The following is a 24,227-nucleotide window of genomic DNA, read 5'->3' on the forward strand; positions in this document are numbered from 1 at the left end:
TACTTTCTGATACTGCCACCGATTTGGCACCTCCTCCGACTTCAACACACATGGAAGTCAAATGGGAGCATGGAGAATCTTGCAACACTAGTATTTTAAGGTGCTATTATTGCTCGGCCTTATCACATTAACTCTATAGTAACTTCTGAGTTGAAGCATGGTAGCGGTTTATTTGATTCATACTGCAAAATTCTGACCTTTCTTTGGATCTCAAATTTTCGATAGATATCTAGCTATAGGAATACCTGCGAGCAATCCATACCGCAGCAGTCGGAAACTGAGAAACAGCTTCGTCGCTTCGTTCAATTTCTTAGTAACAGCGGGAGTTCGAGCGTTTATTCCTCTTATATTCTTTCACTAAACTGGAACCTCATTGTTACTTCCCTTTATTTTATTAATCATTTCGTGGCCACTTTGTTCAAATACTGCGCAATACACAGGTGCAGGCCCCTCAGCTACACAGTAGGGCGCTGTGGAGTTCGTTTAAGCCCTCAAACCAGTGACAAGCTGGCTACCTTAGCAATGGCTCAAAATCCGATCATGGAAAAGAAAATCATCTTGTATGTTTGCGGTGGGATCAAGTTCGGAGTAACCGTTATGTTGAACCGAATAGAAACGATCAAGATACATATTTTCCGGCAGATGAATTTCTTGTATGTTCTTGCACGGTTGGGTACAATACCTGCCGGTAACATCTTGTTCAACGCCAAAAAATATACCAAAAAATCGAAACAAAGAAACAAGTAGAATTTCAACCAAAAATATTATATTAGGACGCTTGTTTTTTTTATAGATATAGTAGCGCTGTTATAAGAGGAAAAGTCAAAACACAGTGTATGTCAAATGGAGGCAATGGCGGAGAAGAAGTGAAACTCCCTCTCTATATTTGTATCATGGTTTGGTGTATGAATTTTGGTTCGGTAGGCGGTTTAAGTTTATTCGACGACAGTAAAATCAAGAATGAAAATAAAAATATAAGAAACGTTAAAATATCATTGTTGCACTTCATTGAGCTGCCAGATCGCTCACACTTACGTACGATTTTATTTAATTTTGATGTATAAAAAAACTTTTAAATTTATAAAATGTCATTGGAAACAAAAGCTTTTCATGCACGTCGTTCAATTGAGGTTAGTCTAGCAGGTCATGTAGATGACAATTTATTCGGAATATGTAGAAATCTTCAGATTCCTATCATTCGCTAAAAACTAAAGTAGCACAGCAAAAATTGGAAAAAAGCTTTGTTGCAGCTAAATTCGATTCATATCTTTATACAATCACCAAAATTATGCTTACGTCATTCTACCTCTAAATAGTCATCTAAAAAAGAAAAAGGCAAATTTAACTTTGTCATCGTAAAGAACTTTTGTCAATCTTCAAGACATTTGCGTATAGCCGAATTATGACATAGCGAATTATTAATAGCTTAATGCCAGCAATCAAAGCTTAGATTTATTCTATGGTGCCGGTATTCATCATACCACAATGGTGTAACAAAGTGTTGACGCCCTGCAGTTGGAATTATTTTATTTTGCACTCAATTTCCTTTACAAAGAATGACAAACTATTATTCAACATTAATTTGTTTGCTGACTAGTAAATTACATACAGTGGCGGATTTGAATATTCGCCGCTCCTAGGCAGTACATAACTTGCTGCCCTTATTTTCACATAGATTTTTCAGCTGCGAATTCGCAAATGATATTGTGACGAATACTAGCAACACTAAGGGGTAATATCATCTCTAAGCCGATACTAAGTAGTGACTCGTATACACATCAACAAATTAATCATTATGTCTACCCATATGTCCATACGAGCAGCGGAGAAGAGACGCACAAACACATGCATATATCTTATCTGAGATGCTCCCAAAAGTAGGCAATTATCTGTGGAAGTGGCACTCACATATACACGTGCATATGAGAAGCTATACACGTGCATCGGTAGTTATAATTTTATTGCAGTAACTAAGTAAATTCTGGAAGCGTCTAGAAGTATGCGATCGAAGAATCACAGAGTATAAAAGGCAGCAACAGTAGAGGCACGACAATCAGTTTGGTTTAAGCAAGCTATTAGTTCCGAAGTATAAGTGTTTTTGTGAAGTACTTTAATAAAGGCATTTTGCATTATTGAATAGTGGAGTTATTTATTTAACAGTTTAGTGATTCGAACGTTAGTAGAAGGTTGCAAATAAGAGGAATTGCACTAAATTCGTTACAATATCATCACAGACAAAAACCGTTCTGATTCTATTGTCAACAACGTAGAAGCATTCAGTTTGTCTTCGCCCAATGAAGATCTGAGGCAGATTTTCACGCGTTTTAAAACAGAAAACGATCTCTCTGCGCTATAATTTGCAATAGGAATTGAAACAAACATTCGCAACACAATGTCAACATTAGGGTAAGAGATATGCAAACTATCCTGTCTTAGCATTTTCAACAGTTCCAGCGGAGAATACTTTGAAATGTTCTTTTCGATGTAGTATGCCTTGAAAAAGAGCGTTACACTTCCCAAATTTTCCTCAAGTTCCTGAGTGGAGCAGTTGCTCAATATAGTGGATTTCTTACGTAATTCTTCGTTGCTTAGATGTTTCATATCGGTGATGAGAGAAAATTTATCGCGCGAGACAAACAGAAGAGTATATACTGCCTATTATTTGACGTACGATCAGACTTCACCTTCAGATTTTATGCATTATAATTTACCTGTGAAGAATAGAAGGGCTTGAGCGCAAGAATTGCATAGAATGCACGCTCGTTTTTTTGGTAGTGATGTCAAGTGTGGTAACCTATTCGATGATTCTGATTTCCAGGTTGGCGGGTCGGCTGGTTCTTAACGTCACGCGCAGATTGCGGAAAAAAAAATTATCAGCTTCATTCTAATTTGGAAATGCATAAAAAAGAATGAATTATTAATTATAATATACAGACAAAAATACTATTTTAAGTTCAGTAAAATCCGAATGCATTTTTTTTTTCAAAAATTAATCGACTCGAATAATGCCGCCCCTCAATTTTGCCGCCCTGGGTCTAGCCTATGTTGCCTATATGGTAAATCCGCCACTGATTACATATGTATATATAAATAGCTTGTGACCTAAGGTAATGAGGCAAGTGAGCAACAAATTACGTCAAGTTTTCCTTATTAACATAAATTGATATATACATTTATGCCACATCCACACATACATACATCATCACATTTGTTAAAAATTAATCGTGTTTTCTTAAGTGAGCTCATAATTACATCTTTATGATTGTTGAAGCATCATTTAACTTAAAAATATATATACATATGTATATATATTAAAAATGTTATATACACATAAACTAGTGCTATAAAGATGGAACTAATTAATTGCTACTGTAGACAATTCAAATTTCATGTCAAGTTCAGCCTGTCACCAATCGCCAATGTCCTTTAGTTTAAATCAAATCACATCTGCTTTTTCTTCTCAAATTCATGGGCATTGCCATACGATCACATTTTCTCTCGAACAATCTCTAAACGTTTAAGCATTGAAAAAAAGAATACTTGTTTCATGCAATCAATTAGATTTAAGCTTAAAAAGGAATATTTAATTGACAAATATTTCCAGTTCGATAAGCGCAATAAATTAAATGATTTTATTTGTTCACTTTGTAAATAGTACATCTGTAGATATAACTGCATGTTTACACCCAATAAGCATTGTGATTAGCTTCCCACTAAACAATTTTTTCTGACAATTTGCCTAAATCGCTATGCTGCATATGGAGACTTTTCCGGAATTGGTCCGTTTTTTTTTTTTTTTTTTTTTTTTTTTTTTTTTTTTTTTTTTTTTTTTTTGGAGTTAGCAAACTAAGTTGCTTATGGCGGTTGACTACACCTCGTTACAAATTTTTCACAAACAAATCGTTAATCGAAATAGCAGAGGAAAGGAAACGAAAGGAACGGAACGCACAGGAAAGGAAAAAAGAAAAAGAGGTAAAATGGAGAAAAGGAGAGAAGAGAAAGAAATGATTAGATTAAGTGTTAACGGTTTGTTATCGATGAGTTGTCGGTTTGTCACCGACGGTTTATGGGCGTGTTATCTGGTCTTTGGCGACGAATTTGTTTGTTATTGCTGAGCTAATGATTTGTTATCGAAGTGTAGTAAATTTGCTACCGATAACAGAGGTTATATATAGATAAATTGTCGATTTTTATCAACTAGTTATACTATGTACAAACACACCAAATTGGCAATTTATACCATTTGGCCAATTTATTATACAATTTATCATATAATAAATTGTAATAATAAATTCCCAATTAAAAAAAATGCGTAATAAATTGTTTCAAACTGCAAATGCAACCTTGTAAAGTGTGTTTATTGAGTAAATTTAAACGTCAGTTACGCATGGCTCAACTATATGGTTGGCTCCTCTCATCAGCTGATTTGATTTTTTTCATTTCGCTGGAGTACGGATTGTCAAAAGAAAATGGCCAACGCAAAATGAAACCAAAACATTGAACACATTTTCTTACAACACACAAAAATTTCAAAGTTTAATGTTTTCATTCCATTCCATTCGCCTAATACCAACACGCACATTTTGACAGTCTGAAGAAAGGTATGTTGTTGTTGTAAAGATAAGCCAACCAGCTATCAAATTACTATTGTGTAAGCTAAATTGAGTTGTATGAGCACCACTCAATTTAAATCGAAATTGCCTCAATTTGATTTTCTGTTTGAACATAGTATTAGATGATTTTTATTGAAAATTTTTAGATTTTTTTATCGTTTTATTATCGAACAGTTATTGATTTACCATCAAGAAATTATCTTTTTGCCATCGATAATCTATTGGTTTGTTATCGGGGTGTTACCAATTTGTTATAGGCATGCGGTTAATTTGTTATCAAAAAGCTATCCATTTTATATGGAAAATTGATCGATTTCTTATCGGAAAGTTTTCAATTGGTTATCGGAGAGTGTTATCGATTTGTTTTTGATGACTCATCAATTTTTTATGAAACTAATTCCGATAAAATTTCAATAAAAACTCGATGGCACATCTGTAAACCATCGAAAACAAGCCGATAAGAAAACAACAAAAAGGCGATAACAAATCGATAGCTCGATTAAACCGAATTTTTCCTATGAATAGAATAAATTTGTTCAGTAATTTCAACAGAAGAGAAACTTTTGTTCTGATTTTAAACATATTCTGTGAAAATTACAGATTCTTAATGAATCTAAATGATTTTTCTGTTAGAAGAACTGATTTCATTGGTCATTGCGACAGCGGCGTTCAGTACTCTGTTCTTTTGACCATGGTGGCACAGAAATCTCTATCATATGAACAGCCTCTCCACTATTATTCTATTATTGGCGGAAATCTGTTATTTTAAAAGTTTTCATTGGCATTCTGAGGAGTAGCAATTGTTAAGTTAACAGAGTTATGGCTTATGTTTTTATCTGTTGATTTGACTGTTAAAACGAAAAACGAGAATGGATAAAAATAAAAATAAAACAGAAATTTGCGATGAGTTGACTTGTTATTCGGATGAGTTTAAAAATTTTTTCTTTCAATGTAATAACTGGAAATCAACGCGCTAAATGCTTCACTTATGTTAGCTTAAATTAAACTCATATTAAATGTTGATTGTTTATTGGGAATATATCGACACATATTTGTAGTTATTCATGACAATTTACATTATATGAATGTTGTAAATAATAATTACGTTAAACAGTAGAAGCTTAGAAAAAGTGTCAATTCAATGAATGTGCTATGCAATGTTTCGCGGCCGTTTGTAATCGATTTGATTTTGAAGCATATTTTGCGAACTACATACATACATATTTGCTAATCTACATATAATAATCACAGACATATGTAACTACGGACATATAAGATGAAATGGAAAGAATGCCACGCGGTGTAATGCATAAAATTGATTTGGTAAACATTATAGCTTGCTTTTTATGGACACAGTAATAGTTTATCGCTGTATTCTTAAAAAATTGTATTAATTTATGTTATATCAATAAAAAAAAAAAACTTTGTATTAAAAGTTTTCTATTGATAATCATAAGTATCTAAGACCAACTGAACCTTAATCAGGTTATGCTACGCCTCACATTTTTAGAAATTTCACGCGCCCAACGCTCTTATTTAATTGTCTGATCAACGCCCTAAATTGGTGAGGAGTGTGATGACTAGTACCTAGGACCTACCTCATTATTTTCTAGCTTTTAGTATTATTATTTATTACTTCATGTAAGTATTGTTTTCAATAAAACCGTTTAACTTAAACATTTTTTTAAATTATTTTATTTTCAAGTTTTTAGTCTTTATTTAATTGCCTATTATTTCTCATTCTATTTAGTTCATTTAGTGACTCATTATTACAAAGACTCTTTCCCGACAATTTGTTACAATCTAAGTCCCCAGTACATAATCCTTCCAAAGACTTTACTCAACTCGGTGCCACGTATGCTTGTCCCTCCTCGAACCTCCGAGTAGTTTGCTGTCACTTCTACCGGACTGTATGTAATATTTGTTCCAAGTATGAGCCAAATCGGAACACAAATACGAGTATTTTTAATATATTGATCCTTGCCGCACCTAGCGGTTTTTTCATAAAGCGATTTCTATTTCTGTAGGTAATAGGTGTTCCAAATATGAGCCAAATCGGACTACAAATAGATTTTTTTAAATATTTCGATCCATGCGCTACCTATCGGAGTTTTTATACTCAGCTGAGCAGAGCTCACAGAGTATATTAATTTTGTTCGCATGACGGTACCCCGTAACGGCATAAACTAATCGAGGTAGATATAGACTCCTATATATCAAAATGATCTGGGCGAAAAAAGAAATTCATTTAGCCCTGTCCGTCCGTCCCTAAACACGATAACATGAGTAAATTTTGAGGTATCTTAATGAAATCTGGTATGTAAGCTCCTGGGCACTCATCTCAGATCACTATTTAAAAAGAACGAAATAGGACTATAACCACGCCCACTTTTTTGATATCGAAAATTTCAAAAAACCGAAAAAGTGCGATAATTCATTACCAAAGACGGATAAAGCGATGAAACTTGGTAAGTAGATTGACCTTATGGCGCAGAATAGAAAATTAGTAAAATTTTGGACAATGGGCGTGGCACCGCCCACATTTAAAAGAAGGTAATTTAAAAGTTTTGCAAGCTGTAATTTGGCAGTCGTTGAAGATATCGTGATGAAATTTAATAAAATTACCAACATCGGATGACGAATATGCCCACTTAAATATATTGTTTTTAAGCCAAATTGTAGCAAAAAATTTAATATCTTTACAGTATATAAGGAAATTATGTGAACATTCAACTCCAAAATTTGTCTCCAAAGCTCTCAGCTGAGTATGTAATGTTCGGTTACACCCGAACTTAACCTTCCTTACTTGTTTACATATAAAAATTATAGTCTTGTTTCTTTAAAATTAAATTATCTCTTGAGTCAAACCATGTTAAGCGTGTGCCCAAACGTCCGCAAATCATCGATTTTTACAATTAGTGGATTTTTAGAACCTGAAGTCTGCCTATAAATGTGAAAATAACAGTTATATTAAATTGTCAGTTATTCATTTATAAAATTTTATAACAGTTTTCAAATTATTTTACATTTCAGCATTCCCAATCCACATACGCGCTAGTCACCTGCCTCATTTCCGTTTGCTCTGCGATTCGTGTCCATTTTAATACAAATACAGGCCCGATTGTGCCACCAACGCCACGAACTACAGTACGTCCATTGCTACCTTATCGAGAACCTGCACCCGTATGGGAGGACTTAAGCAATGATATCCCAAATCCGAATCCATATACGTAAGTACTAAAAAAAAAACTTAAGGCACGAACTTTCAGCTTAAAGATATGTATGTGTGTAAATATACCAAGGGACTTAAGCTCACGTTACTCATACTTAGCATATACTTGATTTGACTTCAGAATTGTCACTTACAGTTCTGTTTAATGAGCATTGCATATAACTGATAACCCAACACTTGGAAATACTTGACTTGACATAGAAGTATGTATGTTGATTATATGATTTTCTACGTAAGTTCTAAGTAGCGTCAGCAGTTTTGGATGCCCTTTATGCTTTTGTACTTTATTTTCATATTTCTTTAAAAACGTTGGCATATATTCGAGAGCAAATATGTTTATTTCCATTTTTCTTTTAATTTTGGGTAAAATCAAGTCCCATGCAGATCTTAAGTGCTCAGTAGAGTATAAAAAAAATAAATGTAAGGCACGATAAACTCCGAAGAGATTTTAGGCCGAGCTTCTCTTTCAGTTTTCGTCGTGCTCCTTGTTTAAATTTCCCTACAAATTGGCGGGATGGGACTTATTTGTTTATATGCCGACCCCGAACGGCATCTCCAAGGCAGATGAATTTTCCCTGAGAATGTTTTCATGGCAGAAATACACTCGGAGTGCTTACCAAACACTGCTGAGGGGCGACCACGCATAGAAAAGTTTTCATCTAATTGAAAAAACTTGTTTCTAAAATTTTGATGCCGCTTTGCCCGGGGCGTGAACCCTTGACCTTCGCTCTGGTAGGGGGAGCCATCCATCACACCACGGCAACCGCCAAACTAAAGCAAAGCTAATTTTCCAAGTTAAGCCAAGTCAAACCTATGCCAACTATGAGAAATGGAGGCTTTACTCTGTATCGCGATGCGAGCGGATGTGGTCAAATGCGCCAAACCTTTCAGTTTTTGGGTAAAACATGGAGAAACATCAAAAATTTGTTTGAAGGAAATATATATCGGCGTAGCTTGTTATATATAATGTATCGAATATATGTATATACATACCCAAAAGTTCGAAAAAGAAGAGCGTAAATTGAAGTTTCAACACTTGTTTTTAAATATTGTAACTAATTTAGGGAAACTCCGCTTAATCCAAACCTTCTACTAACGGTCGAATCGCTAAACTGTTGAATACATAACTCCAATATTCAATAATGCAAAATGGTCTTTATTAGACTATTTTGAGATTACTTCACAATAACACTTATACTTCCCAACCAATAGCGTGCTTAAATCAAAACTGAATACTGACTACTGAGCTTGCGCTGCTTTTATATTTTCCTTTGCTTCATTTGCATATTTCTACTAAAGTCTAGAAGTTTCGCCTACTAGAACTGCTGTATCTCCTGCTTGGTAATTGAGCTACATATATGCGTGTGTATGTGTTAGTAATAACTTCGGCTGATGACTACATCTGTGTGTGTGAGGTATCTTTTCATTGCCTTGTACATAAGTGTTTTTGTTGTTGCGTGATTATTAACTAGCCTATTGATGTCAACATTCGCCACAACATGTACTTTTTTCAAGACTTCTTTACCAATTTTCTTTAAATTACATTACCCACACATAGTATACATATATGAAGTATATTTTAGACATTTCTCATCGATACCCGAAGCCTGGTTGAAGAGTTATACATCATAATTGAGAGTATTGCTTGCTTGGCTTTTAAGCCAGGAATAGTAATGCTGCAATAGTCTGGCTCTGCGAAAGATCTAAGCTTTTCCAACTATCAACATTTTATCTGAACAGATAAAATGTTATGTTATTAGCGAATCGCAGCATTTTACTCATAAACAAAGTTCGAGAATGAGTTATGTAGATATGGTATCTCGATAGCTTGTCTGAAGATTCGATAGCACAAGGCGTTATCGACTTGTCTTCACGAATATTGGATTCACGATTCCAGTTCTCTCTTTTCCATATAACTACCACACACGCCAATTATGAGGAAGATACGAACTTTAATACCGTTGATCGTTAATCAGTGAAAACCCGAACTGCATTTATTTTTTAGGTAGATAGCCGTTACATGCTATTTCTGGTTTCCACATTATACAAGCCATATTTTCAATTTCAATATGGAGCAATGTCCTGGACAACTCGTTTTTGAGGTCCACCCCGTGACTATTACCTATGACAAAGTACTGCTAAATCTGTAACAAAGTGTTTGTCCAGCATTTTCTTAGCAGATCCAGTCTAAGAATAAATTAAATTTCAAAACGCAGAGCTATTAGCGCCTTTCGGCCATGTCAATGGTCGCTCCGTCGTATATTTATGGATGAAAAAACTTAAACATTTTTTGAGATTTGAATAAAGTTGTTCTTTTTCTCTTTCAGCTATATTTTACCGCCACCATCACGACCACGACCAAATGGCTACAATTTCCCCACAGCATGGCAAAAGCCATCTCATTACTATGGTAACCTTTTGCTGAACTCCAATAAAAATACATTCTTTCAACAGGGCAACACGAATTTGGGTACTGGCAGTTTGGCAGCAAAATATATACCCAATGTGGGTATAAGATACACGGCTGTAGTGGCGCCACAAATCATAAAGAACAAGAGCAGCACCAATAACAACAATTATGTAAATAGTGGTAGTAATTACTATGGCTACGAGAAGAAATTGCATGGCAAATACAATGAGAAAACGAAAAAATACAAAGCATACGAGAAGGTCAAATATGTGCCACAAAATTATGTAAGATTCTATTATTAAAATAGGTTTAATAAATTTAAGAAAACAACATTTTAGAAAGGTGAATTTGGCAAAAGCAAACAAATCACTAAAATTAAAATTAAAACATTTGTATGCATTAAGCGGGGGTTGCCCTTATTGCTTTTAAATGTATGAAAACATTTATTTCAAGCAATTTTTAATTTATAATTTATTAAATAATTTGGGAAAAATTTAAACGCCAGCTGTTTCGATTTAAACAATTTAAAAATAAAAATTCGTAAACATTTTGGTTTATATTGAAAATTGTTTTAGTTTTTAACCTGTTCGAAAATATTGTGATAGTTTTAAGTCTTGCAGTATATGTATCAGGCATGTATCTTAATCTAGCAGTCGGTTTAACGGCAATTACACCTTACATCCTCTCACATTTCATATCAATGAAAACTATATGTACTCATTAGCATGTAATGTGTAGCTATTGAAATCATTTCATCCTCGTTTCATGTTCTCATCACATCATCTTCTCATTACAGTTTCCACACCAACAAATGGCACAAACCATCGATAAACCTTTTACTGCAATATTTAATAAAGATCAGTTGATACGTGCACAACAACAATTACCCCATCCTGAACCACCTACCGCTTTTCAACCACTCAACAGTGTGACCACAAAACCTAATGTGAGCTTAGATACATCAACATCAGCTGCGAAAACAAACGCAACCGCAGCCCCAACTATCAGCTCAAACACATATAAACAAACGGAGTTAGCGTACGAAAAAGATCAGACATTTACAAAAAGTAAATCGAATTTATGGAAGCAACCGAAAAAGTCATCCTACACAGCTGTGGTGGGTCAAAAAGCTAACGCTATCTCGAGCGTGAAGAGCAGGTGAATGTTTGTTTGAAAACGTCTCAGCAGCTTAAGAAGATTGCTATCGCTAGCCTTTTAGCAGCGGCACTAATAGAAGGAAATATTAACGAATGTTTTTGTAAAATTTTTTATTTTATTTTTATTTTTTTTATTTTTTCTTCAGCGATTTTTTGTGGTAAATCTACAAATTTCTGACACTTAAATTGATTGTTTGCCGTTTTTATAAAACCAACTTACAGTTACTTTTTTGGTGGATGTTGCTTATGAACTTAATTGCCTTCAAATGTCTTCGAGTGTTATAAATAGCGCTCTCTAAATTTGGTGCTCAGTGAAAATATCTTTTTTAATTTTTAACTGTTAGAAAATGTCCCTCAAGGGCGCACACAATTTCTTTGCACACCTGCTTTGCCATAAATTAAAAATGAAATCAGTTTTTTTTAGCCGTTTGTATGTATGTATATAATACATTATTGTAAATTGGAAGGACGTAATAATATTATATATAAAAACTGTTTGTAAATAGCGCACTTATTTGATATACGTAAATATGTATAGATATACATATAAAAATTAGTGTGCACAGATTGTATTTAAAAATCATTTGCGTACATCTATACGGAACAAAATGTATAAATATTTTAAAAATGAATTGTATAATAACATTATTTTATAAATATAACGATAAATAAAACTGAATAATATCTTAAGATGTTACTTTTCGATTATGATATTGAAAATGGGTAAGTTATACTGGTTTATGAAATTCTGCACTTTTTTTTAGCATCCAAGTAGTTGGTCTTGCTGACAGGGCTAGAATGAATGGGTTGGGGTGAGTTAAAAGCCTCGTGTTGTGTGAAATAGCATAATTTTTGATTTCTTCAGCTATAATTGGAACCCTTAGATCCCAGCGTAGCTGGTTGTTAGTCACATAATAGGGTGCGTTTACAATCATTCTAAGGGTTTTCGATTGGAATCTTTGGATAATTTCTATGTTTGAGTTTGGTGCAGTTTCCCATAGTTGTATTCCATATGTCCAAATGGGTTTTATGATGGCTGAGTAAAGCAGGACTTTGTTATCAACTGATAATTGTGAATTTCGGTTCATAAGTCAATACAAATTTCTTAGTTTGATACCAAGCGCTTTTCTTTTGTTGAATATGTGGATCCTCCAAGTTAATTTTCTGTCGAGGTGCATACCAAGGTACTTTGTTTCATCGCTTTGTAGTATATTAATATCGTTTAGTTTAACGGGTGGGCAAGTGTTGCGTGTGGTACTAAACGTCACTTGAACGGATTTTGTTTCATTCGATTTAATCCTCCATTCTTTCAGCCAATGGATAATTTTATTTAAACTTCCTTGGAGCTTGAGTGAAGTCACGCTAGGGTCAGTGTCCACGGCCAGCACCGCAGCATCATCGGCAAACGTCCCTATAGTGACTCCTTCTGCTATTCGGGAGGTCATACATGTAAAGTAGATAAAGTATTGCGTCCATTACACTGCCTTGCGGGACGCCTACTAAGCACTCATAAAGGGCAGTCTGCACTTTTTTTATGAAGATTTTTTTTCTACCGAGAGAAACTCTAAAAATTGGGCTGTTCAAAAATTTTTATATTGAAGTGCAAATGACAATACATATATAAAAAACCACGGCGGCCGCTATTTACTTAGTTTTTTCTTTAAAGCTGCAACTATTCCTCAGGGTGAGTTTAAGCTGCAGTAAAGTTGAGCTCAACTTATTGGCGACATTGTGGATCCATAAAACTCAATAAATAAAGTAGTAAAATCAAACTCCAGTCAAATTTGACCGTATCTTAAACTTTCACTCGAAGTCAGGGTCTGTATTTTTTATTCACGGTTTATGTAATGACTCCCACAGTTTTTTTAACTTTATAGCAAAATAATAGCTCAAATTGGGAAAATATCATATATTGTATGCAATTTTTCTATCTGACTCTTCGAATTTATAAATTCTGCAGTCATGACATACAGTTCGAGGTTGTCTTTTAAACGAGTTAACTTAGATAAACCATCTTAGATTTGGATGGATTTTTATTTTCATTTGGCTTGAAAAAAGTTTCAGGTGGCTTGAAAAAGTTTCAATTGATTATATAGTTAAGACGTTCAAGCTATGTTTTCTCACTTCTGAAAGCTGTTTTTGTGTATCTGCCCCGGGTTGGCTATACTTAATTATTGACTGATTTTTTATCAACTGCATACAATCGAAAATGAAATTGTCCAATTTATTTAAATAACGTGACATCAGGACGGACAAGGCGACAGCTGTTTCGATTATACCTTGTAAATCTCTTCAAAGCCAATTCTCTCGGGAAATTGTCCAATGTTTACAATGATTTTCTTACAATAACTTTGGATATTTATGTCATAAGTGGAACAAAGCTAATACTGCTTAATACATATAAAACCAAGTAAGGAATGGACTGTATTCGGCTGTGCCGAGTACTTCATATGAATGAAATAAACTGAACAATAATCTGATAAAATTCCAAAAAGGCATAACATCTGAATAAGCAGTTGATGATTTTTTTGTTAAAACGAGGAAAAAATTGGAAAATCCTCATATCAGAAAACTAACTGCATGGAGGTACATATATGCTATAGGGGTCCTATTCGGTCAGTTTCGACAAATGTTAAAAGATACTAATATATACAAGCTCACTAAACCTTATTAAGATTTCTTAAGAATTGAGGGTATAGGTTTGCGTTCAAACAGACAGACGGACATGGCTAAATCAACTCACCTCACCATCTGTTCTCTTTTAAGGACTTACAATTTTGATTTCGGAACAAACTTAATATACCAAATCTTATTAAGATTTCTTAAGAATTGAGGGTATAGGTTTGCGTTCAAACAGACAGACGGACATGGCTAAATCAACTCACCTCACCATCTGTTCTCTTTTAAGGACTTACAATTTTGATTTCGGAACAAACTTAATATACCATTTTATTTTCATGAAAGGTATAAAAAGAATTCTGGACTTATATAATTTGACTAGCCGGACCCGTGCGCATCTTGCGCAACAAATATAAAAGTCTCATATCAAATATCAACAGAAATCAGCTGTTATATCAATCAACCATCTATCAATAAAAACTTACATGCGCTTGCGCTGCCATCTGGCGAATGTTAGCGACTGCCATTAATGCAGTATTAGTTCTAATAAAATATTCACAATAGTGCCATAGTACAAATAGATTTATTGGTGTGCTCTCATTCGTTTATTTTTAACAAATTATTTTAATAAAATATAGCTAAACAAAAGCACTATGACCACTAATGCCTAAAGCTCGCTAATAGCACGAATCTCCATCGTTACAACCAAAACTTTATATATAGATTTGGATTCCAAATAAGAGTGAAAAATAGACCTGCACATAAAAGCAGCAATTATTAATAATATATAAGATATTTTAAGCAGATATATTTAATAAAGATGATCCTCGATATTTATTTTGCTCATTAATCTATCCAGCTTAAAATCTCAAATCGTTGGCCATCATTTTTAAAACAAGCTATATCGAAAAAATTCAAATAGGTTATTGATTTACCCTCTTGACTTTTGAAAATAGAGGCTATTATGCATTAAATTAAATTTCATATATTTTTTTTATATTTTATTGCTTTTCCGGTCAATTTAATTTTATAATTTGATTGAAATTAGGCTTTCTGACCAATTTGTTTTGAAGCGCAAGTTATATAAACCACTTGTTCGACCCTACGAAGCCTAGCAAAACGTAGGGTCGAACAAGTGGAGTTTATATAACTTGCACTTCAAAACAAATTGATCAGAAAGCCTAATTTCAATCAAATTCATATGTTTTGGTTGATTAAAAGTTTTTACAAGCTTTGCACCGTAAAATCCACCTTCTCTTGATTAGATAAAGACGCATAAAATTATGTTTTGCGGTAAATGGTACAATACGAAGTACTTGCTGCCATCCAAAAAATGATTGGGCGCATTCACGTCTTGACAGCCAAGTCACTGTTGACGGATATAAATTCGAAACTGTGAAGGATTTCGTCAGCAATCAATGTCAACTTAACAATAAAATGGAGAACAATTCTTATCAACAAGTGTTACTTTGGACTGAGTAGGCAATTGAAAGGTAGCGTACTCTCGCAACGAACAAACATCACGCTCTACAAGCCACTCATCATACCTGTCCTGATGTATGGCCCGGTATGAAGGATGGTGTCGATAGAAAATTAGATGGCTTTTGAAGTGCTCAGGTGAAAAGTTTTTCGGAAGATTTATGGTCCTGCACGTGATGCCAACGGTGAGTATCGAGGAAGATATAGTAATAAGATATATCAACTTAAGGCAGATATGAAGATAATGTAGCGAATAAAAACCAAAGGCTGTCTAGGTAAAGTTATGCAAATGGGCAGAGTTCCTCCGGCCAAGAAAGTATAGGAGTCAACACCGCAATTTGGAAGGGAACATCTCCACTGAGTTGTGAGAGGCAGGTAGAGGAAGACCTGACTCCCTAGGTGCTAAAAATTTGCGTCAGTTATCGTGAAACAGTGATAGCTGGCGTAACTTGTTACGAAACGATCAAAACCGCTTATGCGGTTAAGCGCCAATTAAAAATGATGATACGTTTTTACGAATAGAGCAAACCCTATACTACTATCCAAAAACAAAATTATTCTACATGGTTATTTGGCAAGCAGCTACCTTATATGCGGCAAATTTCAAGAAAACGAAATAAATTCTTTCGGAATAGGCACATATTTACTTCATCAATCGAATCCTCTATCCAAAGTCAAAGTGTACCCTTCTTCGAAGTTACATATCTGTAAGGTATCAATCAAATAATACAATTAACTCTAAGTTTTTTACCTACATCAAAAAATTTTTTAATACGACTTTGCGAAAGCGTTAAATTATTATCACTCCGTAAATGTCACAAATTTCCCATCAATGGGCAATTTTATACCGAACTATAAAGGTCTGACCTGCTGGACGGCTTCCATCATAACCCCGGAACGAAACAGTCGGAAGTTCCAATGTTTTTAAAATAGAAATCGAAGCTTCATGATATCTATAACTTAAACTATCCCTTCCGCACTTTTTTGTAACCTATACCCTTACAATTTAACTTTAAGTTTTCCAGCATTTATTAATTTCTCTTGGAAAAACTTCGTCTAAAAATAAACTAGATCTGTTGTGCCACTGCTGTTTGTGATAGATCCACCAAAGTCATATTGATGCCACCGTATTATTGATGTCAATAAACTTTAATATGTGATCTACTTAAACTTCCACTAAAATAATATTTTTTGTGTTTATTCAATTCTGTTCTTGCATAATCGGAATTTTGAATTAAAAAGCAATTTTTCGCCATTTAATTATTTATGTATGCATCAAACCAAATATATTTAATTAAGTGCAAACAAACTGGTAACAATCACTTGTTGTATGTATTTAACGGATTTGACTTTTGAACTTGTTGAGTGGCTACTTGAGTGATTTCAAACCGTTATTTAGTTTGCTTAGTCGCCAATTAACGCGGAAAGATAATTAAAAGTTAGTGAAAATGCTTTGGTGTGCTTTTAACCTTTTTTTAATTACAGTTTCGATGGAACTGATAGGATGTTTCGCTACCTGTTGGTATTAACCATACATACATACATACGTACATACATCCTATATGGTATGCATAAAAAAGTATTATCAGTTTGGAAACATCAAGAAAGTTAGACGTCAAGGTTCCCCTGGCAAGTTTCGGTGATAGAACCGTTAAAATAAATTAGTTAACAAAGATATTTCGAAGCAACGACATCACAATTGTTATGGGTTTAAACTTCGAATGTGATAAAAAAAACCTACTACAAAATTGTAGATGCCAGTAGCGGGTTAGAGGGCTTAGAATATACCCGCGGTAGGTACTCCTGGCCTAAGAGGCGATTAAAATACCAAATTGATTCAAGGGGTTGCCAGTGCAATATATAGCTTCTCCAACCCAATTGTCAACCTCACCTACACGTGGCAAATCCTGTTTCTTGAACAGCCGAGGCTCTGGCGACCCCGAACTCCTTATGAATTTAGGGGATGGGAGGGCGGTATAGCCTAGAAGGTTGCATGTGGTCATACCAAATCGTTCCCGAGATGGTCTGGCTAGTACCTTTATGGTGCTTGTTACCGGAACGTACCGAATCTGCATCCGGCAAAGGACCATCTACATCGATAACACTCCCCTAGGCCTTCTGGGAGGGTCCTTATCGCTACAACAACAAAATTGTAGAACAACGGCCTAAAACTTACTAAAATTCGTTTCATACCGGTTATATATCCATAACTCTCGTGACACACTGCCTTTCTCAATAAACTCCGATACTAACTGCTCGATTTGGTTGCTATTTTATTAGTAGGAGCGATATTTAGAGTACCTTTTTTGTGATGTTGACTAGGAACCAATTTAATAGAAAAAATCCTGAGCTCGATTTAATTTCTATTAAATTCATAGTCCTATAGACTCATTCAATCTATGTGAGGTCCACGGACCGGCCAGTTCATAGTCTCATATTCACTATACGAAGGCGAGGATGAAGATGAAGATGAGAAAGAGGATAAAATAGAGTATGACGACAAATATGATATTGAGTGGAAAGAAGGTGCACACGGGGTTGGTGGGTTAAGTAGGTACTTGGTCTATTTCTCGCGAAAAATTGTCCTAAATATTAATCAAAGCAAAAGATAACCAAAATTTCAAGCGAAGCGTGCCATAAAGAAGATTTTGTTTGAACAGGTAGGCCTCTGGTTTGTAATGTATTCCATCACATGACCAAGGTGAAAGACTACCTTTGCAAATTGTGTGGTTAGTTTCTGAGTCCTTTGAGGAAAAGGATGCGACAATAGAATTTTATGTAATGGATATACGGCGGGGTGAAATAAAGTCAGCGGCCTTTGCCCTTATGATCATTTTAAATACGCGTAAATCCAATTTACTTGATGGGCGTTTTAAATTTGGCATTTTAAGAAAACTACTTTTCACCATTTCGGGAAGAAGGCACAGCCCATACTTTTACAACATTGAGACCAAAAAAATAAAATCCGAAAAAGTTTTTATCCAGTATTTTACTACAATGGATTTCCATTAAGACAAATTGTCTCTTTTTACTACCTGAAAAAAGGGGGAGCCTTGTCAAAGTTTGTCAGCTAATCACCCTATAAACCTTAAAACTTCAAAATACGTCATTTTAGACGACTCACGACTCAAGCCGTGTCGCTAATTTCAAAGGACTCGCAAACAATTAGAGCAGCCTAAACCTTTAGTTGAATAACGTCAGCTAATATTCATTACCATCTAATAGCAAAAACTCGGTTTTAGGATAAAAAAAAATCCAATGGGTGATAAATTCAACTATGTATACAAATAAGCTTTTTGTTCTAAACTCAGTTTAATTTTGTTTGCATGTTTATGTGGAACCATATTTTGAGTATGACGCCTTGCAATAGTGGGTAAAGTGCTAGAGTTTCATTCGAAGCCTATGGCGTTATTCTCAAGGCAGCTCTGCAGCGAATCGCACAAGTTCCGAACCAGCGCAGGAATAAGTCATTGAGAGACAGTACTAGTTCTAATTCTGTCCCTCGCAGTGCTTTCAACTAACACTTTTAATATGGCCTACGAAATGGCAAGTGCCCCCCTTTGCAAATTTTTGGAACCTATTGTTAATTGGTCCAGTCGTGCGTGGTTCTGGAACAATCTCTGCAACGGAGTAATTAATTGAAGTTCATATAGCTCAGACTTAAGCGCTGTTGTCACAAGCGTTGCTATCAATTGTAACGCTTGCCATCCGATTACCCCCAGTTCCGAAGTAGTCATCAAACCTGTAGTACGGAACTTGTGCTTTGCGAGATGTTATCGATGTTCATGGCCCTTTACCGGATATCGATCTTCTACGTTCCGGTAAGAAACATCATTAAGGTCTTGACACGACCATCTTGGGAATGATTTAATAAGAACACATTGAATATTTTAGGCCATCCCATCATTGACCATATGTCTTCTTGAGAAAATATGAGTTGACTGTTGTACCATTGTACATAAATAAATACTTGGTTCCATTTGCCTCCGAAGAAATTTAGGCCGAGCTTGTCTTCCAATTTGTGTAGTGCTCCTTTTAATTTTCCCTACAAATTGGTGGAAGGGGGCCAATATTCTTTATGCCGACTCCGAACGAAGACAGATGGAGCTTTTTGATGGCAGAAATGCCAAATTACTGCCGAAGGACGACGCCGATCAGAGAAACTTTTTGTATTTGAAAAAAATTGTTTTCTAATATTTTTGATGTTACCTTGCCCGGGAGTTGAACCCAGAACGCTCGTTGCCACTATTTGAAATTTGACGTTATGACCATTCCATTTAGTCATATATTTAATTTCCTTGAGAATGTTTGAAGTGGTCATAAATCAAAATAATGTTCTGACCGTGGATGCTTTGTTACTCTTTCGGATACTCATCTGATCCTGCTGATAATTTCAGTCAAAGGGAAGAAGCAAAAACAGTGAGGTATAAATTACATAATAACATCTTACTTATTTCGGTATATTTATTAGTGAATCTACCTTTTTCCTTCTTAGAAACATCGAAACAAATATTATATACTGTGACAAATATTAGCAACACTAAGGGATACTATCATCTCTGAGCCGATACTGAGCAGTGACTTGTATGCACATAACCAAATTAATCATTATGTCTACACATATGTCCATACAAGCAGCGGAGAGCAACGTACAAACCTATGCATATATCTGAGATACTCCCAAAAGTAGGCAATAATTTGTGCAAGTATCACTCACATATACACACGCATATGAGAAACTATACATGCATCTGTAGCTATAATTTTATAGCAGTAATTAAGTAAATTCTGGAAACGCTTAGAAGTATGGAGCGAGGAAATCGAAGAGTATAAAAGAGCGCAATCTGAGCAATCAGAATGAGTTTGATTTAAGCACGCTATCTGTCGAGAAGTAGTAGTATTGTGAAGTACTTGAATAAAGGCCATTTTACATTATTGAATAGTGGAGTCATTTAAAGTTTAGTGATTCGAAAGTTAGTAGAAGATTTGGAATAAGCGGAATTTCAGTAAATTGGTTACAATACGATATTGTCACCCTGTTGCCAAAACATAAAAGTGCATTTTTTCCGAATTAGTTAGACATTCACTCTACTTTCACGGCCAAACTATAATTCGAAGGTATAAACAATTATATACAAATCGATGTTTAAAAAAAATAAATATATCGCTAAAATATTAATTTAAAAATTGCATTCAATTTCAAACGCGTATTTAAATTCTGAGAATGGTGACATGCACACTATGGACGCTTCCTGTGTTGTTGTATTGAGAAAACCAGCAGGCCTCATGCAAACGAACTGAGATTTTGTCTCGCGAGAAAATGAGCGAAGAGTGTGTAAATAGTGGTTTTGTTTGAAGTAGAGATATATGCCGCCGATTAGGATCGTTTTTCGCACGCCGCCGCCGAATGTCAAAAATATCGGCGGCGCGGTACTATATTTTCTACTCGTTTAAGACTGTTTAGCCATTTATTGTTCAAGTCGAAAATTGGTCTGATATGGTCGAAAGTGGTATCAATGGATGCGCATCACTGCCAGTTATAAAAAACTAATTGCGAAATTTTACTCGTTTCTAACTGTTCAAAAGTTATTTAAAAAAACAGGCGTTTTCGATGTCAGCATAACACGGACTTTACATCACCCAATTCACCAAGTTATTAAAACAAAACACTAAAAGAAACGTTATCTAATAAATTTATATAATCAATTTGCATCTTTTTTCCAAAAAAAAAAAAAAAATTACCCAAGGCTTACATTCAAACATCTGTTGTTTATTTGCGAAACTATACAATAGCGTCTGAAATGTTAATTTTAATTTTAACACTTCATCTTCCAACACCCAAGTCTCCCGGTTTGACATACAGTTGGCGGCCTTATTCAAAACTATTCCTTTGGAGTTAATTACATTGATTATAGCCTATCAACCAAGTTTAAATATCACCTACACGTTACGGCTCCTTTTACAAATGTGAATACGTAGGCACATATATGTATTTACCAGGTGAGGCTTTGTCCTTCGCAAGAACACTCAAAGTGGTGAAGCAAAAGCTTTCCCAATACAGTGGAAAAAATGACCGGGTGTGCTACTACCCTAACGAAGTGGAAAGTCGAACTAGTCTGAAAACTGAAGCTACGCGGTCATCCATAATGAGCTCTTATATCATTGGGCCGGAAAACAGCAGTAAACATCATTCAACTTAAAATCGGTCAACTTTCATTCTAAAATATCGTTTTGATTTAACGAAGACTATTGAAATCAATGATGTGAATACAAACGTCTACAAACTCTGGTCTACATTTTAAAAATTTTATCCAGGGTCCTTGTAAAATTTTAATTATATGGATGCGCCGAGGATTATACGATTCTCACCCATTACGCAATGACGGCATCTTTGGCCGAACTCCCTAACATTTCAATTTGTTCCTCTGGTGTAGCTCGGAAAAAGCATCCGTTGGAAAGTCTTCGCAGCTACACCTAGAGCTTCTAGGAAAATGACGTCGACGAAGGTATGAGTTCGAAGTCGCAGTCCTATAGCTTCTGTGCTGGCATATGATGTGAGGGTCAGAAGGCCTGGTAGCGACTGGTGGTCGGGATTGCTACTGTTCGCACATCGGGAATTGTAGCTCTTAAAAACAGCCGAAAAAACTGGAGGCGCCCTGTGCCACGAGTTTCATGAGTATTAATAGACCATTAATAGCAACCGTAAGTCAACTTTGTGCGCGGCCAAGGAGCCACATTTGATTTAAAGAATTTGTGTTTATTAGGAGTTAACCCTAGGTGAAACTACGCTTTGCACGTGATATGCAGACAAAAGTGTGGCTATTTTATGTATCTCTATTTCTTTTCAGCAGACGCAGCAGTACCAATTCCAAAGACCGGGGCTAGGTTCGAAGCCTCTCTGGAGCAAGTGAACGAGGAACAATCCCTCCGCAAGGAGCTACACCTTAAAATGTTTGAACAGTCTGCGAGATCTTGAGGCAAAAACCTCGGATCTTTCCGAAATAGCCCACACGTTGATTTCCTTAAATACATACAAGCAAACCGTTTCATAAATACTATTTTTTTTTAAATCGAAAAATCAAGCTTTTTAAAGTAAGAACACCGGCGTACGCCGGCGCGCCGCACACGCCGCCGCCGCAGGTATATAATAGAGCCTACGCCGCCGCCGCCGATTAAGTGATCGGCGAAAACCTCTAGTTTGAAGTATAGCGCGAGAATCAGCAAATATCTGTAAATGTGTGATTTTGTTTGCTGATATGCAAAGTGTTTATAAAAACCCACAAGTGTTTATTCGATTTGTTGTTTGCAACAATTTTGAGTACATACTTCATTGTAAGTTAGCAAAACAAATTAAAATAAAATAAAGACAATTTGAAAAGAAGAAATGAAAAAATAAAGAAAAAATAAAACAAAATAAAATGAAGAAAATTTAATAAGGAAATAAAAAAAAAAAACAAGTAAGGAAGCCTAAGTTCGGGTGTAACCGAACATTACATACTCAGTTGAGAGCTTTGGAGACAAAATAAGGGAAAATCACCATGTAGGAAAATGAACCTAGGGTAACCCTGGAATGTGTTTGTATGACATGGGTATCAAATGGAAGGTATTAAAAATTATTTAAAAAGGGAGTGGGCCATAGTTCTAAAGGTGGACCAGGGGTGACTCTAGAATGTGTTTGTACGATATGGGTATCAAATGAAAGGTGTTAATGAGTATTTTAAAAGGGAGTGGGCCTTAGTTCTATGGGTGGACGCCTTTTCGAGATATCGCCATAAAGGTGGACCAGGGGTGACTCTGGAATGTGTTTGTACGATAGGGGTATCAAATGAAAGGTGTTAAAGAGTATTTTAAAAGGGAGGGGCCTTAGTTCCGTAGGTGGACGCCGTTTCGAGACATCGCCATAAAGGTGGACCAGGGGTGACTCTAGAATGTGTTTGTACGATATGGGTATCAAATGAAAGGTGTTAATGAGTATTTTAAAAGGGAGTGGGCCTTAGTTCTATGGGTGGACGCCTTTTCGAGATATCGCCATAAATGTGGACCAGGGGTGACTCTAGAAGGTGTTTGTACGATATGGGAATCAAATGAAAGGTGTTACTGAGTATTTTAAAAAGGAGTGTGCCTTAGTTCTATGGCTGGACGCCTTTTCGAGATATTGCCATAAAGGGGGACCAGGGGTGACTCTAGAATGTGTTTGTGCTATATGGGTATCAAATGAAAAGTTTTAATGAGTATTTTAAAAGGGAGTGGGCCTTAGTTCTATGGGTGGACGCCTTTTCGAGATATCGCCATAAATGTGGACCAGGGGTGACTCTAGAATGTGTTTGTACGATATGGGTATCAAATTAAAGGTGTTAATGAGTGTTTTAAAAGGGGTGGTGGTAGTTGTATATGTGAAGGCGTTTTCCAGATATCGACCAAAATGTGGACCAGGGTGACCCAGAACATCATCTGTCGGGTACCGCTAATTTATTTTTATATGTAATACCACGAAGAGTATTCCTGTCAAGACTCCAAGGGCTTTTGATTTCGCCTTACAGAACTTTTTCATTTTCTTCTACTTAACATGGTAGGTGTCACACCCATTTTACAAAACTTTTCCAAAAGTTATTTTTTGCGTCAATAAACCAATCAAAATACCACGTTTCATACCTTTTTTCGTATTTGGTATAGAATTATGGCATTTTTTAATTTTTCGTAATTTTCGATATCGAAAA

At 35.4% G+C, this 24,227-nt stretch overlaps 1 protein-coding gene across 7 annotated transcripts in view; it reads left to right on the forward strand.

The window, feature by feature from the left end:
• The window catches only part of GV1, a 120,193-nt gene extending 108,091 nt beyond the window's left edge, over window positions 1-12,102 (forward strand). For all 7 annotated transcript variants that reach the window (XM_067789363.1, XM_067789368.1, XM_067789367.1 and 4 more), the window contains exons 3-5: window positions 7,647-7,843; window positions 10,173-10,539; window positions 11,052-12,102. In XM_067789363.1, coding sequence (XP_067645464.1) covers window positions 7,647-7,843; window positions 10,173-10,539; window positions 11,052-11,417 — 930 coding nt within the window. In that variant the 3' untranslated portion in view covers window positions 11,418-12,102. The remainder of the gene's footprint in view (window positions 1-7,646; window positions 7,844-10,172; window positions 10,540-11,051) is intronic.
• Window positions 12,103-24,227: the final 12,125 nt, after the last annotated feature.

The sequence above is a fragment of the Eurosta solidaginis genome, chromosome 5 (genome assembly GCF_040869045.1).
Source record: "Eurosta solidaginis isolate ZX-2024a chromosome 5, ASM4086904v1, whole genome shotgun sequence".
Taxonomy (NCBI): Eukaryota; Metazoa; Arthropoda; class Insecta; order Diptera; family Tephritidae; genus Eurosta; species Eurosta solidaginis.